This window comes from Notechis scutatus, chromosome 14 (genome assembly GCF_049901735.1).
Source record: "Notechis scutatus isolate UNSWTSFEM ecotype Mainland chromosome 14, rNotScu1.2, whole genome shotgun sequence".
Taxonomy (NCBI): Eukaryota; Metazoa; Chordata; class Lepidosauria; order Squamata; family Elapidae; genus Notechis; species Notechis scutatus.
Genome location: NC_142022.1, coordinates 546,664 through 567,574, shown reverse-complemented (window position 1 = coordinate 567,574; position 20,911 = coordinate 546,664). Strand labels below are relative to the sequence as shown.

Here is a 20,911-nt window from a genome sequence, read left to right as displayed (position 1 = left end):
TCGTTTAGTCTGGTCGTTTAATGACTGCTCAAAGCTACTTGGAAAAAGTGATCTACAACTTTTACTCACACTTACAACTATTGCACTACCCCTGTGGTCACATTATCACAATCTGGGTGCTTGGCAATGGCTCACACTTGCAATTGCAGTCCAACTCCCTCCACGAATAGGAGAGTCAATTTCAATGCCTGTCCTGTCTCTTCTTTAAAACCTCTAGTGATGGAGCACACACAACTTCTGGTGGCAAGCAGTTCCACTGGTTAATTGTTCTATTAGGAAGTTTCTCCTTAGTTGCAGGTTGCTTCTCTCCTTGATTAGTTTCCATCCGTTGCTTCTTGTCCTGCCTTCTGGTGCTTGGGGGAATAGCATGACCCCCTCCTCCTCTCTGTGGCAGCCCCTCAAATATTGGAAGACAGCTCTCATGTCTCCCCTGGTCCTTCCCTTCATTAGCCAGGCCCAGTTCCTGCATTGTATGTTTAAGCCTCCAGTCCCCTAATAGTTTTCAGTGCCGTTGTAATTTCGAAAGGTCCCTAAGTGAGGTGTTGTAAGTTGAGAACTACCCTGTACTGCCAAATAAAGACACTATGGTCAAGAGAGAAAAAAAAATCATGAACGTGTACTATCTGTCACAAAACATAGCATAACAAGCTTGCAATGCACCTTAGAGGTCATCTAGCCCAACCCTTTTTCTCGAGCTGGTGACCTTACACCAGGCTGTCAATCAAGTTCCCAAGAACTGAGCTGCAGGAATCAATTCTGTCAGAAATGGTGTAGTAAGGTCTCCTCCTTGGAGGTGGTGGTGGGGGTTGGACTAGGTGACCTACAAGGTCCCTTCCAACTCTGTTAATCTGTAATCCCGGATCTTCTGGAGTGCCACCAACCTGGCTGAGCCAACCAAATCCACGGGAACCGACTTCTTTGGCAAAGAAAGTCGGCCGCGGCCGCTAGAGGGCGCTCTCCCGACCAAGAGAAGCGGCAGCAGCGCCAGGCAACCGCCGCTAGAGGGCCACCTCCCTCCATGACCCGCCGAGATTCTCGCAGGAGTGGCAGTCCGTCCTTCCTGCTCCGAAGGGCCCCAGATCATGCTGGCCGGCAGGAGGGTGGCGGTGCACGTCTGCAGAGGGGGCGGCTTCCCGCAACGGGCCTGTTTCGAGCAGGTAGCAGGGCAGGAAAGGCGTGGGGGGGGCGCTGCTTGGGGGAGGGATAGCCTCAAGATCACATAAAGTCTTCATGTCAATGGAGGATTTTGAAAAGAGGCTGGACAGTAGGGCAGGGGTCTCCAACCTTGGCAACTTTGAGACTTGTGGACTTTAACGCCCAGAATTCTGGGGGTTGAAGTCCACAAGTCTTAAAGTTGCCAAGTTTGGGGACCCCTCGTATAGGGCGTCCTGCTTGAACAAAGGGTTGGACTAGATGACCTCCAAGCTCCCTTCCAACTCTATTCTGATTGAAACCGATCAAGGAGAGATTCAGCCTGGAAATAAGGAGAAAGTTTCTGACAGTGAGAGCAATCAACTGATGGAAAACAGGTTCCCTGAAATGCTATACTATAGGGTCTCCTGCTTGAGCAACGGGTTGGACTAGATGATCTCCCAAGCTCCCTTCCAGCTCTATTCTGATCGAAACTTATCAAGGACAGTGAGAGCAATTAATCAGTGGAACGATTTGCCACCAGGAGTTGTGGATGCTTCATTACTGGGGGTTTTCAAGAAGAGGCTGGAGTGCCACCTGTCAGAAATGGTGCAGGGCCTCCTGTTTGGGCGTGGGGAGGGGTTGGACTAGATGACCTTCCAAGGCCCCTTCCAACTCTCTTATTCTGTATACCACTTTATAATGCCTTGCTAAGACACACACACACACACACACACACACACTTGGAATATTGCATTAAAGTTTTGGTGGCCCTATGATTAAGAAGATGTTTTGAGATTCCGCAAAGAGTGCAGAGAAGCACAATAAGGATGTTTAGGGGGCTGGAGGCTAAAACTTACTTAGGTTGCAGGAATTGGGTATTTCTAATAATGAAAAGAAGGACGAGAGGGGGACATGATTGCAATGTTCCAATATCTCAGGGGCTGCCCCAAAGAAGAGGGAGTCAAGCTATTCTCCAAAGAACAGAAGGCAGGACAAGAAGCAATGGGTGGAAACTAACCAAGGAGAGAAGCAACTTAGAACTAAGCAGAAATTTCCTGACACTGAGAACAATAAACCAGAGTTTGTCTTCAGAAGTTGTGGGTGCTCCATCAATGGAGGATTTTAAAAAGAGAATGGACCGTCACCTGTCTGTAATGCTATACAGGGGTATAGCATTACAGGGGTATAGCAGGGGTCGCCAACCTTTTGGACCTCAGGGACCACCAAACACGTAATTTTAAATCCTGGGGAATGAATGTTGACTGATGGTGGCTTGCTGACACTGTGTGTGTGTGTGTGTGTGTGTGTGTGTGTGAGAGAGAGAGAGAGAGAGAGTTGATCTAACCTCTCCCCCCCACACACACACACACGAACACACAGAGGCAGGAGTGGGATTCAGATTTCTTAAGGGTGTGTTCTGTGGGTGTGGCTTAATTTGTGGGTGTGGCTTGGTGGTCATGTGACTGGCTGGGCATGGCTTATATGTAAATATTATAAATATGTAAATATTGAATTTACATAAGGGCAACTTTTACATAAGGGCAACTTTTACCCAAAATCAGGCAAAGCAGGCAGGCAGATTGAGTTGCTCACAGAATCACTCAGAGATCTATCTATCTGCCATCGACTACCTGAGTCTGTCACATAAAATTTGCTAGCAAGCAAACTAACAAAATTAACTCACAACACACCGTGTATGTCAATATTGAATTTTTTATAAAAAGGGCAACTTTTACCCAAAACCAGGCAAAGCAGGCAGGCAGATTGAGTTGCTTCCAGAATCATTCAGTGATCCATCTATCTGCCATCGGCTACCTGAGTCTGTCACATAAAATTTGCTGGCCGTGAGTCTGCACTGAATAATAGAACTTTCAGTCCTAAGGGAGGTTCTAAAGATTAGCTAGAAAGCAAGAAATCTAACGATTTCCTGCTTTCTAGCTAAACTAAATCTTCCAGTACAACAGAACAGCTGATGGCCGGGGGCAAAAAAAAAAAAGGAAAAATAGCAACTTAACAGGCAAGTTTGTCAGGTAAGGAGTAAGTAGGCGGGGAGGGTTCCCGCGGGCTATGTGGGTGGCGCAGCCTTGTTCCTGCGCAGCCTGGATTAATTGCTTTGGGGGGTGCTCTGCGGGTGACATTTCTCTGCAGACCACCCAAATTTTCTCATGGACCACCAGTGGGCCGCGGCCCACCGGTTGGCGACGGCTGTTCTAGTCCAACCCGCTGCCTCAGCAGGAAACCCTACACCAGGGGTGTCCAACCTTGGCAACTTTAAGACTTGTGGACTTCAACTCCCAGAATTCCTCAGCCAGCTTTGCTGGCTGAGGAATTCTGGGAGCTGAAGTCCACAAGTCTTAAAGTTGCCAAGGTTGGACACCCCTGCCCTACACCTAGTATGACTTAAAGAAACTCGATTTGCTCCCTCCGGAGAGACCCTTCCCCCTCAGCGAGGTGCCAAAGAGGGATTGGGTGCAGGAATGATCACAACTTCTCCTTGGCTTCCAGAGCATCGTTGGCCACTGCTGCCCACCCCACGAAGACGGTGGCATCGTGCACTGCGCTCTGAAGGCCCCCCAGTTCCTCGTTTCTGACCGGGAGTTTCCTGGCTCCACCAGACTCCTCTTGAAGGTACGAAGGGATTTGTCACGCCGGGAAACAACAAGAGACTCTTCTCTGCCTTCGATGCTCCTGAGAATTTTATACAGGTAGTCCTTGACTTACAATAGTTCATGGAGTGACCGTTCTAAGTTATGACGGCACTGAAAAAAAGGACTTGTCGCCATTTTTCACGCTTACGACTGTTGCAGCATCCCCCTGGCCACATGTTTTACATACAGATACTTGGCTGCTGACTCACTTTTATGGTGGTGGCAGTGTCCTCGGGTTGCGTGATCCCCTTTTGCGACCTTCTGACAAGCTAAGTCCATGGGGAAGCCAGACTCACTTAACGACCATGTGACTAGCTTAACAGCTGCAGTGAGTCGCTTAACAACTGTGGGCAAAAAGGTCGTAAAATGGGGCAAAACTCATTTAACCAATATCTTGCCTTAGGGATATACATACATCTTGGGCTCAATTGTGGTTGTAAGTCGAGGACTACCTGTGTAAGCAGGGAGGAAAACTCCCGCAGGACAGTTGTAAAGTTTGTTGAATTTCTTCTCTTTTGATGGATTATTTTTCATTAGAAAGAACCCAATCCTAGTTTCAGAAGTGGTGGTGGTATGTTGTATGGAATTGAGGGTCTTTCTTTCTTAAGGGATCAAACTGGGGCAGAACTGACACCGATTCGCTTAACATGCATGTTACTATTTTTTTTAAAATAAATTTTATTGATTTTACAATTAAAATAAACCAACAACACATATATAAATGAAAGAGAGAAAAAGAAGAGAGGGAGAAGAAAATAGAAAGAAAAAAATAGAAAACAATTAAAAACATTCTCATCTTCAACAGTTTGTAAGACCTCTTTTTTATCCTTATTTTATGCCATATACACACACCTAATCCTTACATATATCTGTGTATCACTACTATGGATTTATCCTATCCTCTTTTGCCTTTTAATGTGAAGTCTATCTTTGGTCTATTCATTTGTACCAGCAGTTCCAGCTGTTGTAGTATATTGAAGTGTCTTTATTTTTTAATGCCAAAGTTAATTTTTGTCCATTTCTGCACAACTTGAAATTTTTTGAATGATCATCTCCTCTGATGGAACATGAGGCTGCTTCCAACATTGTGCAAAAGCCAATCTGGCCACTGTCAAAATGTGTATTATTATATATTTCACTTTTTTTGATATTTGTTTATCAAAGATCCCTAACAGAAAGGACTCTGGTTTGAATTCAATCTGTTCTCTTGTAATTTCTTCCAGCCAATTTCTAATTTTCTGCCAATATTTTTGGGCTTCTGTACAGGACCACCACATATGGAAAAAAGTTCCCTCTTTTTTTTTGCATTTCCAGCAATTCCGACTCATATTGGGGTGCATCTTCACTAATCTTGAAGGAGGAAGGTGCCATCTATAAAACATTTTATAGGCGTTTTCTTTGTATGCTACCGATTTTGTAATTTTATTATTTCTACCCCAGACCTTTTCCCATTCTGTTATGGTGATGCTACGTCCTATATTCCTACTCTAGGCTATCATGTTCCCTTTTACAATTTCTTCTTCTAATTCTACTTCTAATAAATAATTATACAATTTTGTTATATTTTTTTTGCCTGATCCTAATAACATTTTATCTAATTGCTGGAGTTTATTGTTAATTCCAAATTCTTTCTTGTCCTGTTTATATCTACTTTGGATTTGAAGATATGCCCACTGATCAATTTTTAGTCCCCGGCTCTTGAAGTTCTTGCCGCGATTTCAAATTTCCTTGTGTATCCAATAGGTCCTTATATTTAATCATTTTAGTGATATCCAGATTATTTGGGTGAATCAACGCCTCCATTGTTGAAATCCAAATTGGTATTTTTAAATAGTGTTTTTTCCGTATTTTCTTCCAATTAGTTAATAATGAGTCTCTGATTAGGTGTCTGTGAAAATATTTCTGGCTAGTTTCCCCTACATCTCATAAAAAGTCATGCCACCCCCTCTGCAAGTCATGGCCTTCTAAGAATAATATTCTCTTATTGGTTAAATTCACCCATTCCTTCAACCATACTAAAGAGGCTATAATACAACTCTCAATTTGGAAGTGCCAGCCCTCCCCTGCTCTTCATATCCTGCATTGCCTTTAAATTTATTCTAGGTTTTTTCCCTTGCCAGATAAATTTTACAGTTATTTTATTAAGTTCTTCAAAAAAAATTGTGTGTACTTTGATTGGGATCGTCTGAAATATATATAGAAATTTTGGAAGAATATTCATTTTAATAGCAGCAATCCTGCCTAATAATGAAAGTTGCAGCTTGCCCCATGTTTCTTTACCTGTTGCATCAATTTATCATAATTGTTTTCCTTAAGTGTCTTACAATGTGCTGTCAACCATATTCCTAAGTATTTAACTTTATCACTTGTATTCCCATAACTTCTTCTAGTTCTATTTTCTGTTTTTCTGTTAAATTTTTAGTCATTAATTTTGTTTTCTTCCTATTAATTTTAAGTCTTGCTACTGCTCCAAATTGTTCTAATTCATTCATCAATTTTTGTCCTCTTTCTATTGGTTCCTCAATGAAAAAAATCATATCATCTGCAAACGCTTGCAACTTATATTCTTCTTTCTTAACCTTTAATCCTTTTATGTCTGGGTTCTGTCTAATTCGCATTAGTAATGCTTCTAATGATAATATGAAGAGCAGGGGTGAGAGTGGGCAGCCCTGTCTGACTCCTTTTTCATGCATGTTACTAATTTAACAATTGCAGTGATTCACTTAAACAAATATGGCAAGAAAAGTCGTAAAACGGGGCAAAACTCACAACAAATGTCTCGCCAAGAGACATAAATTCTGGCCTCAATTCTGGTCATAACTCGAGAACAACCTGTAGTCACTGTGCTTGTAAATCGAGTCATCACCTGACCGGATGCCATTTTATGACCATTCTTACCATTGTCATTAAATCAATCACAGAGTAATCATTCTAATCCGGTTTATCCAATGATGGGAAAAACGTCAGAAGAGTTGCAAAATGCAATTGTGTGACCGCGGGACGGTGCAACAACTGGTTGTAAATGCCAACCGGCTGAAGAAACAGCAAAGCAAAAAATTGAATTTCGACCAGAACTGTTCCTGCTAGGCATAATTAAGGGAGAATATAGCAAGACTGACAGATATATTATTGTACATATAACTGCTGCTAGGGTTATATATGCACAGCACTGGAAACAGGGAGATATACCACAAGAGGGAGCAGTGATAAGGAAAATACTAGACTGCGCAGAAATGGACAGGCTGACTTTAGAGTTAAAAGATAGAGAGGAATCGATGTATTATTCAGTCGGGCGCCTGGTGTGTATGGTTTGAGAATAGACAGAAAAGTAATACTGTAATTAATTAAAGAATATGAAGCTATATGTACTGAATGTAGAATTAACAGAAAATGTACTATTTAACCAGTGGTATAAGCAAGAAGTAAGAAACAGAGAATTAATAGAAAAAGTAATATGTAATAATTGCAATGTAATAGAAAATTAAATCTAAGAATATGGTTAAGAAATGTAAATGATGTCTTCAATGTTGATGCAATTGTTTTTTTTATGTTTTTAAATTGTTGGGAAAACTGAATAAAGTCTATTAAAATGCGCAGAAATGATCAGATTAACTATGGTATTAAAAAATAAGGAAGAAGGTGATTTTTTAAAAAATATGGAATATATGGTATAATTGGCTAAAAAAAAGGAACTAAAGATGTTTAGTGAAAACAACCAAAGAAACCCTAAAGAAGAATTGGATATATGACATATTGTGCATGTAAATGTATATATATGTAAAATACTGCAAATATATAAATACGGTAATTTAATAATAACATAAATAAGTAAGGACTTAGTAAACAAGCGATAGATTTATTGGTAGTAAATGAATCGAATTGTCACTGAAGAATATGCATACTGTTATAACAATAACTGTAAAATGTGAGAACTTGTTTCTCTTTTTAAAATTTTCTTGAAATCTTGAATAAACTCTTAAGTGAGTACTCATGTCAAGATCTCCCTGTATCATGAGTGTGAAATCTTCCATTTCCAGGATCCTGGCTACTTTTTTCCCCGTTTCTTTTCCAGCGATCCACCTTCTGCCCCATCAAGCATTTGACTGCAGAGCAAAGGGCTTCCCTCCCCACAGAGACTCGGCACCAGGGGGTGGATGTCGGGGTGGCCGTTCTCCTGGAGTCTGCAAACCAAAAAGTTTTGTTGACCCGTCGGGCGAGGATGCTAAGTCTCTTCCCCAATACTTGGGTGCCTCCTGGTAAGAACCAAAGTGTGTGTGTGGGGGGGATCGGGTGCAAGAGGATGGGAAGGCCTAGTGGTGGATTAAGGCTCACTGGTGCCCTAAGCACTGACAAATCTTGGTGCCCCTGGTGTCGTAAGCATGTGCTTAGTCTACTTCATGGTTAATACACCACTGGGAAGGCCGCAGAGACCCCTGTAACCCCAAGGATAGCAATAGCCCTTAGACTTATACCCCGCTTCACAGTGCCTTCATTCACAGCCCTCTCTAAGCGGTTTACAGAGTCAGCCTCTTGCCCCCACCAATCTAGGTCCTCATTTTACCCGACTTGAGCCTGATCAGGATCAAAGGAATCAAACTCCTGGCAGTGAGCAGAGTTAGCTTGCAATGCTGCATTCTAACCACTGTGTCCAGCCACTGGCGTCGCCTCCCCTCTAGGTTGCTTGAGCCTAGAATGGCGTGAAGATTAGCGCAAGCTGCTCTAGGGGGCCGGGTGCCTCTTAGCTCGTCTAATCTTCAAGCTTAAGATTTTCTTTTGGTAGAAAAGTTGTGTTGCTCACTGTAAGTAAGCAGATCCTGAAGTCAGATAACTGAAGAGCCCGTTAGCTGAAAGATTAAGTGGTTAATCAGAATAGAGCTGGAAGGGACCTTGGAGGTCATCTAGTCCAACCCCCTGCCCAAGGAGGAGACCCTATGTCATTTCAGACAGGTGGCTATCCAATCTCTTCTTCAAAACCTCCAGTGTTGGATCACCCAAAACTTCTGGTGGCAAAATTTTCTGTCTTCTCTGTTAGGAAGTTTCTCCTTAGTTCTAGGTTGTTTCTCTAACACATGGTTGTTAAATGAATCTGGCTTCCCCTATTGACTTTGCTGGGCAGAAGTTTCCAAAAAGGGACCAGGTGATCCAGGGACACTGTGACCGTCATAAATATGAACCAGTTGCCAAACTGACTTATCAGCTGCAGTGATTCAACTAGAACAGAATACCTTTATTGTCATTGCATTCCACGAATACAATGAAATTTGAAAGCTACTCCAGCACAGTGCCCCAAACACCACATCACACTCACATTACAGAATATTTAAAAATTAAAATAATTATAACAATAATAATTAAAAACCTAAACTAAAACCTATCTAAACCATTCAGTAAGTTAAATAGTTTAAAAATGCCACTATACAACTGAGGCCCGAAAGGTCGTAAAATGGGGCAAAACCCACTTAACCGATGGCTCACTTAACAACAGAAATTTGGGATCAGTTGTGGTCATAAGTTGAGGACTACCTTTACTGAATCTAAGTTTTCAGAAGCAGCCAGAAACTGGCTTTTTTTTTTTCGCCTTGCAGGTGGCCATATTGAACCAGAAGAAGAGGTAAGGCCTTTTTTAAAATCCAAACCAAAAAGGGAGAATCCAGAGAGAACCATCCAAGGGCAGAAATAGGGAGCTTTTGGGGGGAAATGTTAAGAGTTTGCAGAAATCCAAGCAGCACACGCATAAATAAATCAGCAGGATTCATTTATAGAAGCGACCTGTTTATATACAATATAATATAAAACATGATGCATGTATACAATACCCATCCAGCTCTTGCAATGTGGCAGCAAGGTCAAGGACAAAAAGCAGAAGCAATCAGAACCAGCAGAACTCAGAAACAATATTAAAAGCACAGAAGCACACCAACTCTTATATATATAGCCCAGTTACCCTAAGCCGGGGTGTCCAACCTTGGCAACTTTAAGACTTGTGGACTTCAACTCCCAGAATTCCTCAGCCAGCTTTGCTGGCTGAGGAATTCTGGGAGTTGAAGTCCACAAGTCTTAAAGTTGCCAAGGTTGGACACCCCTGCCCTAAGCCAAGCCCAGGCTCCAAGCCATCTGACATGGCTCACAACGGGTGCTCATAATTTCTTATATATTGAACAGAAAATTTGGCCAGTATTTTACAGGCTTTTAACCCAGACTTCCCCAACCTTTCCAGGTTGCTGGCCCGAAAGGAGTGGAGCGGGGAAAGAGAAGATGGTTTGTGGGAGGGGCAAGGTGTGTGTGTGTGTGTGTGTGAACACCCGTTGCTCACACGAGTGGGGCTGTGAGAGTCCATGATGTGGGGACTCACAAGCAAGTGGGGCTTGTGCGCAGCTACCTGGGGGCCTGTGGCCAATGGGTTGTGGTCCTGTTCTAACCCACTTGGAATCCTCAAATCCTGATGGGAAGAAATTCTGTCTTTGCAAAAGGTTAAAAAAAAAAGAAATGAAGGCCGCCTGTGTCAGAATGGGCCCAACTCTCCTCTGGACAATTTAACAATTAAATTTAATTATTTGAAATAAATTTAAAAAAAACATTTTTATTGTTGCCATTCGCATTTCATTCTGTCCCTCCTTTGGCCTCCTTTCCTTTAATGATTCTTGTTCTTTCTGTGCCAACTCAGGAAGCTCAAACTGCCCAAGGAGCTGCTAGTTCTGCAGAGGAATGATTGAGTCTGTCATCTGCACCTCTGTAACTGTCTGGTTGGGTTCTGCAACCCAGCAAGACGAACAGACTTCAGAGAGTAATTAGGACTGCAGAAAAAACAATTACTATCAATCTGCTTTCAATCGAGGACCTGTATGCTGCACGAGTCAAAAAGAGGGCTGTGAAAATATCTACAGACCCCTCACATCCCGGACATAAACTGTTTCAACTCCTTCCCTCAAAACAAGGCTATAGAGCCCTGCACACCAGAACAACTAGACACAAGGACAGTTTTTCCCCAAACACCATCACTCTGCTAAACAAATAATTCCCATAACACTGTCAAACTGCTTAGTCAAACTGTATTACTCTTCTTCTTCTCATCCTTCCTATTACATCCAACTTATAACTATAACCATGTTGCTTGTATTTTTACAATTTATATTGTTTTATTTTTTCTCTAACATGATTTGATTGCTTATTAGTAGCCTATATCACTAAGTGTTGTATCTTAAATTCTTGACAAATGATTTTTTTTATGTACACTGAGAGCTTATGCACCAAAGACAAATTCCATGTCTCCAATCACACTTGGCCAATAAAGAATTCATGTTCTGTTCATGTTCTGTTCTATTCTATTCTATTCTATTCTATTCTATTCTATTCTATTTCTCTGCTATTCTATTCTATTTCTCTGCTCTGCTCTGCTATTCTATTCTATTCTGAATTCTATTCTATTCTATTCTATTCTATTCTATTCTATTCTATTCTATTCTTCTATTCTATTCTATTTCTCTGCTATGCTATGCTATGCTATTCAGAATTCTATTCTATTCTATGCTATGCTATGCTATTCTATTCTGAATTCTATTCTATTCTATTCCACCATTTCTTTGATTATTAGTGTAACTTTTGTCCCATGGCAAAATGGCCACGGCGAGTTGTCTCATTCTGACATAGACTGCCTTCCTTTTTTTTTAGCCTTTTGCCAAGACAGAATTCCTTCCCTGAATCCTTCAGGCCTTCTCCCACCAGGCCTTCAGGATTCCAAGTGGGTTAGAAGAGGGGTTCCCCCACAACCTGTGGTGAGAGGCTCTCTTCTGAGTCGGAACTGCCCCGATGCCCACCGATTTCAGGAAGCTGCCTCTTCTCCCCACCCTTGTTTCTTCCTTGTCCGCAGCTGCTGGATGCCGGGCTGCGGGAGCTGCAGGAAGAGACTGGCTTGCACCTGAAGGATGGGCAATTATGCTGGGAACTGCTGGCCCTCTGGGAGGTAAGAGGACCCCCAAGATGGGTCTTGTGATGACGCAGCTGTGGCTCACATCAGGTGAGGGTCTTGTGATGGAGAGGTCAGGTCGGGTGAGGGTGATTGGGAGGTGAAGTGCTGGTTTTGACGCGGTTGCAGACATGGTCTTCATCCGGTTCTGGAGAACCGGTAGTGGAAATGTTGAGTAGTTCGGAGAAGCAGCCAATCCCGCCTCTGACTGGCCCCGCCCTCATCTATTCTCCACCTCCCGAGTCCCAGCTGATTGGCTGGCTCTTCTTTGGTTGCCCTGCGCAGGAGAACGGAGCTGGAAAGCAGGTTAGTGGGGTGGGGAGGGAAGGGGGATTTTGCAGGAACCTTCCCCGTCACACCCACCAAGCCACGCCCACCAAGCCAGGCCACGCCCACAGAGCCGGTAGTAAAAAAAATTTGAATCCCACCACTGGCTCAGACTGATGAGTTGAACCCCAATCCTTAGTAGCAAGGATGCCAGAAGAAGCATGTGTGAATGTCCCCTCTGGTATCTGCAGCTTGGCATCCCACATAAGGACCAAGCAAGCCCTCCCTCTCCTTTGGGAAACCCCCGCCGCAGAGGTGGTCTTCAGCCGGTTCTGACCGGTTCTGGAGAACCGGTAGTGGAAATGTTGAGTAGTTCGGAGAACCGGCCAATACTGCCTCCGACTGGCCCCGCTCCCATCTATTCTCTGCCTCCCGAGTCCCAGCTGATCGGCTGGGTCTTCTTTGGTTGCCCTGCACAGGAGAACGGAGCTGGAAAGCAGGTTAGTGGGGTGGGGAGGGATTTTGCAGTATCCTTCCTCTGCCATGCCCACCAAGCCATGCCCACCAAGTCACGCCCACCAAGCCACACCCACCAAGCCAAGCTCACAGAACCAGTAATAAAAAAAAATTGAATCCCACCACTGGGGGTTTGCGTGGGTTGGTTGAGGATCGGTGTTATCGCTGGTTGGTTGTGCGACTGATTTGAATTCTGGAGGTTTTATAGGCTGGTGGTGGGTCGATGCATCGGTGGATGGAATTGCTTGTGGAGTGCCAGGCCTTGATGAGCACGGCCGGTGGCAGCCTGGCCAATAATTCTTCTATTGCTCTTCTATCAGACTGGGTCTTGTATTGCTCTGTAACGAAGCATTTAGAAACCAGCCCACAAGAACTTCCACCCTCCTCCTCCACCCGAGTTCAGCTATTCAGCGCTATTGCAATCCCATTTTACACTGTCTTGTCTCCCCCTGCAGTCAGTGTATCCCCCACGGCTGAGCCAAGGTTTGCCCCAACGCCATCACATCGTGGTCTACCTGCACTTGGCCCTGCACGAGAGCCACCAGCAGCTCCAAGTGAGTGGGGCACGTCGGCCACTGAGGTGTCTGCAGCAGAAGGGTCTTGCTCTCAGTGGCAATAGCAATAGCTCTTAGACGTATATACCGCTTCACGGTGCCTTTACAGCCCTCTCTAAGCGGTTTACAGAGTCAGCCTCCTGCCCCCCAACAATCTGGGTCCTCATTTTATCGACCTCGGAAGGACAGAAGTTTGAGTCAACCTTGAGCTGGTCAGAATCGAACTCCTGACTATGGGCAGTTTGCTTGCAATTCTGCATTCTAACTGGAAGAAAGGAAGGAAGGAAGGAAGGAAGGAAGGAAGGAAGGAAGGAAGGAAGGAAGGAAGGAAGGAAGGAAGGAAGGAAGGAAGGAAGGAAGGAAGGAAGGAAGGAAGGACAATAGCAATAGCATTTATACCACTTCACAGTGCTTTTACAGCACTGGGAAGGAAGGAAAGAAAGGAAAGGGAAAGGAAAGGGAAAGGAAGGAAAGGGGAGGGAAGGAAGGAAGGGAAGGAAGGAAGGAAGATAATAACATTTAGATTTATATACTACTTCACAATGCTTTTCAGCCTTCTCTAAGTGGTTTACAGTCAGCCTCTTGCCCCCAACAATCTGGGTCCTCATTTAACCGCCCTCAGAAGGATGGAAGGTTGAGTCAACTTTGAGCCAGTCAGGATTGAACTACTGGCAGTTGGCAGAGTTAGTCTGCAAAACTACATTCTGAGAACTGGGAACCAAGGGAGGGAAGGAAAGAAGGATGAAGAAAGAAGGAAGGAAGGAAGGAAGGAAGGAAGGAAGGAAGGAAGGAAGGAAGGAAGGAAGGAAGGAAGGAAGATAGCAATAACACAGACTTATATACCACTTCACAATGCTTTCCAGCCTTCTCTAAACGGTTTACAGTCAGCCTCTGGCCCCCAACAATCTGGGTCCTCATTTAACTGACCTTAGAAGGATATGGAAGGCTGAGTCAACCTCGAGCCGACAGGAATCAAACTTCTGGCAGTGGGCAGAGTAGCCTGCAGTACTGCATTCTAAGCACTGTGCCACCACATCTCCTGGCATTAATCCCCAATTGGTTTGACTTTTCCTCAGAGAGCCTGAGATGACATGGACTGGGGTCTCCCTTAATTTAACTCCACAACAGCCTTGCCAGGTAGCCTGGGCTGAGACTGAGCAGCCCAAAGTGAGGCCAGCCTCAGTGACTTGAAGATCATGGCAAATTGCCTCCACCTCTTCTTAAAGCCCTCTTATTTGAATCATGGTTTGATGCCTAAGCCACGATCTCCCTGGGGTTTACTAACAGGCCAAGCCTGAAGCTCCAGAGCTGCTTCTCAAATTTAATGTTTAATTAAGAGTTTGTAATTTTGGGGAAATTTTTTACGGTCGAAGGGAGGAATGTCAACACATGAGAATGGAGACCATGTTGTTCAAAAGACATGGAGACTAGATTGTAATGGTTCTCTTGCACTCTCCCAGTTGGGCTGCCACTGGCAGGAGCTCGTGCACAGCCGAATCAATGGCCTTTTTGGTTCTTGGAGGAACCCAAGAAGGGGAACTGATGCTGCAGAATGGGTTGGGGGGAGCCTGCCTGAATTGTATACTGATCCAGATCTTTTGCCAGGCCAGGCTGAAGCCCAATGAAGCCGAGGTCTCCGCTGTGGCTTGGCTGGACCGCCTCACCCTGGCATCCATTGTGGCTACAGAGGATGGAGCAGAAGGCGAGGCCCCAGGGGTGGGCAGGGAGGCACCGTCCACTGTCAGGTAGGTGGCAGGGAAGAGCATCCCGGTGTTCTGACCCAGCTCCCCAAACACAAGCCCTCTGAAGTGAACTCAAAGAATCCTTTATTAGGAGCATCGGCAACCCCCCAAAAAGTGTCTCTCTCACCGCAGAATAACAAGTCCGTCCGTCCGGGAGATGAACAGTTGTCTGCCACACCTGTTCATCTCCTCCCCCTGCCTTTGATCCCCAGAGCTAAGGTGGGGCTTTGCTAGCAGTGGTGGCTGTTCTGTCCCAAAGACCGGCCCATAGATTTCCACTGCTCTCCTCTCCTCTGCTTTCGGTGCATCCAAGCGTCAGGCACTGGATGCAGTTGTTCCTCCTCTTCCTCATCAGCCACCTCCAGACCTGGGAGCTGTTGGCTCTCCATCTGAGGCCTGATGGACGGCCCAGGCTCCGCTTCCCTCTCTCTCTCTCTGCCAGCTCCATTCCCTCTTCCCTCTCGGAGCTCTCAGGTTGCCCTGATGCTGACCCCAACTCCCACTCTTCCTCCTCCTCTGATTCGGCTCCTGGAGGGGCCAGCAGCCAACAGGCCACAACACTTGGCTCTTCGCCTCTTTTTAAAGCAAGAGCAAAGGGTGTAGTCCAGTAGTCTTGAACCTTTCCAGCTTGGCAGCCCGGCCCAAGGTGTGAGTGGTAGGCATTCACGCACACAGCTCCGTGTGTACAAGTGACACGCGCCCACCACTTGCGCAAACGAAGCTTCGTGCGTGAGCGGAAGGTGCTGGCATTCATGCATGAAGCTTGTCACGCAAATGGAGGGCGGTTGTGTTGATGCACGAAGCCACATTTGCATGAATGGAGCTTCGCAAGCGAGCACAAGTGCCCTCCGCTTGTACGAGTGGAGCTTCACACAAGCAACCCATGAACAGGCCATGGCCCGGTACTGGCCCACAGCCCGGGGGATTGTGGATCTCTGGTCTAGTCCTCATAAACTGGCTGAAGGAAACCTAGTTTGGTCCATCATGATTTGTTCCTTCTCTTTGGTAGAGGGCTCTCGGGAAAATCAGTCTCTTTCATTTAGCTAAGAAAAGGGCTATTATTATTTAAGGCTTTTCAATCAATAATATTCTGAATAGCTTCCCCTTCATATAGGCTGGCTAAAGAACTAAAGATTTGTCTCGCCATCTCGACGAGGAGATGGCCCAAAGTTCTCTCCTCTTTCTGCCTTAGCTCATCATTTCTGAAACTTCCACAGAGAAATGGCCTTTTTTTTAACCATTCAGTTTACATTTAGAAAATCATTAAATATATGATGGTTCTATTGTCATGCAAACTAAGACCTCTGTTGAATTAATAGCTGCTTATTCCTCGTTTGAACAATTGTGGGGTCAAACTAGCATAGGAATAGGAATAGAACAGGATAGAATATATAATAGAAAATGGAATGCAATGGAATAAGAGATAAGAGAATACCGTGTTTCTCACAAAATAAGGCCGGGCCTTATTTTTTTTTTTTTGAGCCCCGAAAAAACAGCTAGGACATCTTTTCGGGGGTGAATTAATTTCTCCCCCTCCCCCCGCGCACCAGCGCCATCTCCAACAACAGCATCTGAATCACTGCCACTTTCCCCCCGTCCCCGTAACAACAGGAAAAAAAAGATTTTGAGGTACCTGGGAGCGCCGTGCGCTGCGTTTTGGTTTAATCCCGAGCAGCTGGGTGGGCGTGAGAAGAGCCGAGCAAGCGTCTCTGCTGCTGTTACCGTTGGTGCTCTAGCCTCAGGCTCTGCAAGTTTGCAAAAGTCCCGGTGCACCCAGGCTGAGCGGCAGCTGTCCCTCTCTCGCTAGCGCCGTCTCCAATAACAGCGGCAGCAGCGGCAGGAACTGCGGAAGTTACGGAGGCGGATCCCCCACTCGAGAAGCGGCTGAAACGCTTCCACGGTTCCCGCCACTGCTGCCGCTGTTGTTGGAGACAGCGCTGGCGAGAGAGGGACAGCTGCAGCTCGCCCTGGGCGCTTGGAATGCAGGAACGGGCTGCTGCACCGGGACTTTTGCAAACTTGCAGAGCCCGAGGCTGGAAGACCAAGGGTAACGGCAGCAGAGATGCTCGCTCAGCTCTTCTCACGCCCACCCAGCCGCTCGGGATTAAACCAAAATGCAGCGCGCGGTGCTCCCAGGTACCTCAAAATCTTTTCGTTTTTTCCTGTTGTTACGGGGACGGGGGAAAAGCGGGAGCGACTCAGACGCTGTTGTTGGAGATGGCGCTGGCGAGAGAGGCGCCAGCACCGGTGGGAACCGTGGAAGCTACAGAGGCCTGAGAAGCAGTTGAAATGCTGCCGGACATCCACGCCGACGCCGCCCACCTGCTGATCTGGGTAAGGGAGGGGTAAGGGAGCCCTCCGTGCTCCACTATGGTGTTAGGAGCGCCTGATGGTGAGGCGTAGCTGCCCGCGGGGCACTCCTACTGGCAAGTTACCCCTCCCCCCCAATTTTGCATATTTTAAACTAGGTCTAAATTTGGGGGGAGGGGCTTAATTTCATTTTATGCCTAGAAAACATGCTGGGTCTTCCTATTGGGGGGGTATTGTTGGAGAAACAGAGTAGAACAGAGTAGAATAGAACAGAACAGAATAGAAAAGAATAGATGGAAAGGGACCTTGGAGATCTTCTAGTCCAACCCCTTCCTTAGGCAGGAAACCCTATACCATTTCAGACAAATGGTTCTCCAGTCTCTTCTTAAAAACTTCCAGGGCTGGAGCATTTACAACTTCTGGAGGCAAGTTGTTCCACTGATTAATTGTTCTAACACTCAGGAAATTTCTCCTTAGTTCTAGGTTGCTTCTCTCCTTGATTAGTTTCCACCCATTGCTTCTTTGACGGATCTCTTCTCTTCTTAGCAAGAAACTTGGGGTGGAGGAGACAGGGGGCAGGCTGGTCCCCTTCCCCACATTTATAAAGGTCTTTGGGCATCTTGTTTCCCATTTTGAGCAGCATCATCAAACTGGAGAAGGGCTCAGCCAAGACCCTGGTGATCCCAACCGCCGCCTTCCTGGCCACGGCACCAGGGGAAAACGTGGAGTGTGTCAGCACCGGGACCAAGTACGCCCTCCGGCAGTGGCTAAACATGTCGTCCCTCTGAGCGGCCAAGGATGCTCAAAACGCGAGGACCAATTCCCTGGGCAGCACTCCAGGGTCCACCCGATGCCTCTCGAGTTAACTTGGCAATATTTAGCTCCAGCAATCAAAAAATTCTTGGTTTTGCTATGGATTCCAGGGGAAATCTGTGCTCGAGTCATGGTTCAGTTGCCAAAAGATAAGAAGTCTTAGTTTTTGCCTTTCCCTGGAGTTTACATTACAGTTGGTCCTCGACTTACAACAGTTCATTTAGCGACCGTTCAAAGTCACAACGGCACTGAAAAAAAGGGACCGTTATGAGAGTTTTTCACACTTACAACCGTAGCAGGATTTCCATGGTCACATGATCAAAAAATCAGATACTTGTGTCCTGACCAAGGCTTCCTGAGACCATAATTAAGCACACACAGTTAAAACAACTCGTTTTATTTTCAATGCTGGGAATTATTTTCATTCCTAGATGGTAATGAGTCCCAAGCAGTCCTTCGAGATAAACACCCACCTTTCTTTCCTGTGAAGTGCTGCCAACAACAGAAATGCCAAATGAACTATAAAAAAACCAACCAGTACAAAGTCCACACAGAGCTTCAAGGATTAATCCAAACAGAGCGAACGACTTTGCTTCCTGCAAAGCTTTCTCTACCTTTGCCTGTCCTTTATACCTTCTGGGAGGGGCAATCACCTCCCAGCCTTACTCCCAAGTCGCCCCCTTTTGTCTCAGCTGCTCTTGCCTTCTAGCAGCTCTGCACATACGCACACTGAGCACAGGCTCCCCTTGCTCCTCTGCCTCGCTGCTGCCAGACTCCAGAGGCAGCACCCCACTCCCAGATGGTCCTGGCCCCATCTCTGCATTGGATGGAAGACCCTCGTCTGAGTCCTCGCCAGACTCTCTGACTGGTTCCCTTTCTCCCCAGTCCGAGTCCGCTGCCGTCTGCACAGGCTGCCGACAAACCACAACAGCTTGGCCACTGTAAGAGCTGTAAAGCATGTGAAACCCGCCGTTTTATGACCTTTCCTGCCACAGTTAAGGCAATTGTGGCAGTTGTTCAATTAGTAACCCAGTGTCAGTCCTGGAGCCATTCCCCTTCCCCCTGGCACTTTCAGGGCTGCCACAGCAAAGTGAGTCGAGCTGTGGGAACAGGACGGGGGGGAAGTAGATATACCGTGTTTTCTCGAAAACAAGACCCTGTCTTATTATTTTTGGCCACCAAAAAAGGCACCAGGTCTTATTTTCGGGGGATGCCCTCCACTGACTTACCTCACTTGCGCGCGTCGCCCCCGGCCCCCTTTTTGCTGTCAGAAGCCTTTAGGAACTTCTACAGCCAGCAAGACTTTCCTGAAGACCTCTGCAGGGGATAATGGAGCTCTGGATCGATCCAGAGCTTTGTTACCAGCTACAGAGGCCTTCAGGAAAGCCTTGCCAGCTGCAGAAGAAATGGGCTGGCAAGGCAGGTGTCATGGTGTGCAAGGCCTGGCTACAACTGTCCAAAGGTAAGTAGTAGGGCAGCTTCACTTCCCCCCAAGCTTAATTTTGGAGTGGGCGGGATCTTAATTAGGGCTTATTTTGGAGGTAGGGCTTATATTGGGCGCACATGTAAAAGAAATCAAGCTAGGACTTACTTTCAAGTAGGTCATATTTTTGGGGAAACAGGGCAGCAGGGGGATTGTAGCCAAAATAAAATTCTTCCCTCTGAGAACCAAGGACTTTCACACCAGGTATAAGGAGGTGAGATATGAGACGAAGCGACCCTTGGACTGTGGCCTGATTGGACCGTGTGACCGACTACATGGGCAGGGGAAAGAAAATTCCAGAATTGGGTATCCCCAGATGTGCCAATGACATGCCTAATAAATCTATGCTTTGAGGAATGTGCCTGCCTTGGCGTTTTGATTCTGTTGGGTGTGTTACTTAAAACCGTGACACCTGGTTAAGTGGATCGCTGCCGTTCTTAAAGGTACTAACATGATTAAGTGAATCCAGCATTGATGTTGCTTGTCAGAAGGTCGCAAAAAGGGATCAAATGACCCCAGGACGATGCCACCGTCGTAAGTATGAGTCAGTTGCCAAATGTCTGAATTTTGATCATGTGGCCCTGGGGGAGGCTGCAACGGTCGCAAGTGTGAAAAATGACACATCACTTTTTTCAGGCATGTTGTAACTTTGGTCGCTAAATGAACTGTTGTAAGTCGAGGTCTACCTGTATCCTACAAGTATGTCGATGAAGATTTTCAGTCACCCAGGTAGAATTGTCTTGGAAATTCAGGCATGACAACTGGACTTATTGTTACCAACACTCATAAAAATAAAAACTATGAGGGAAAAAAAACCCTGCTTACATTTGACTCTTAACTACTTAAATTTCAGGGGTTACCTTTATTTAAAAATGCTTTTTTTATTTTGAGGAAGGGAAATAATTTGCCATGAGTAAATAGTGTCATAGATCCCAACGTTGATCTGTTAAGTCGTATATCCCCATTAACAAATGTGAGTCAGTCTAGTTTCCAAATATTGTTCGCGTTCTCAAACCTCTGTCCAGTCCCAACTATTAAAAGCCAAAAGCCCCTGAACACGGGGAACAAACTTGTTTCTGCCACTCTCCCAGGGATGGTATGCTACCGGTTTGGACTGGTTCAGCCGAACCAGTAATAAAAAAGAAAAGCTAAGCTTCCGATCAGCTGAGAGGTGGAAAACAAGACTTAGGGACAGGATAAAAGACAGAAAAGCGCATGGAAGGAAGGGTCACTCCTAGCTTTTCCTTTCTTCGTTCTCTCAACTGATTGGCTTGTTAGGGGTGCGCGTGCAATCACCCACCAAACCAGTAGCGACTAAGGTAGGACCCCACTACTGCAGTGGTCACCAACCAGTGGTCCGTGACAAAATTATTTGCATTTTTATATTGCACTAAATACTATTTATCTATTTTTTTTTAAAAAAAAATCATATTAGTGGTCCGCGGGATTTAAAATTATGAATGTAGTGGTCCTTGAGGTCT

At 45.7% G+C, this 20,911-nt stretch overlaps 1 protein-coding gene and 1 long non-coding RNA gene across 4 annotated transcripts in view; one reads left to right on the top strand and one right to left on the bottom strand.

The window, feature by feature from the left end:
- LOC148129481 (uncharacterized) overlaps positions 1–20,911 on the bottom strand; it is a 342,063-nt gene that overhangs the window by 237,167 nt on the left and 83,985 nt on the right. The window lies entirely within an intron of this gene.
- NUDT17 (nudix hydrolase 17) lies at positions 1,009–20,843 on the top strand. 3 transcript variants are annotated; one of them, XM_087943432.1, is made up of 8 exons: positions 1,010–1,157; positions 3,640–3,762; positions 7,855–8,038; positions 9,368–9,393; positions 11,650–11,742; positions 12,984–13,082; positions 14,688–14,827; positions 17,775–20,843. In XM_087943432.1, the coding sequence occupies exons 1-8, from the start codon at positions 1,083–1,085 to the stop codon at positions 17,920–17,922; spliced, it is 888 nt and encodes a 295-aa protein (XP_087799558.1). In that variant the 5' UTR covers positions 1,010–1,082; the 3' UTR covers positions 17,923–20,843. The 3 variants fall into 3 exon arrangements, with proteins under 3 accessions (XP_087799559.1, XP_087799558.1, XP_087799560.1); XM_087943433.1 differs by lacking the exon at positions 12,984–13,082 and having other exon boundaries at positions 1,009–1,157; XM_087943434.1 differs by lacking the exon at positions 3,640–3,762 and having other exon boundaries at positions 1,024–1,157.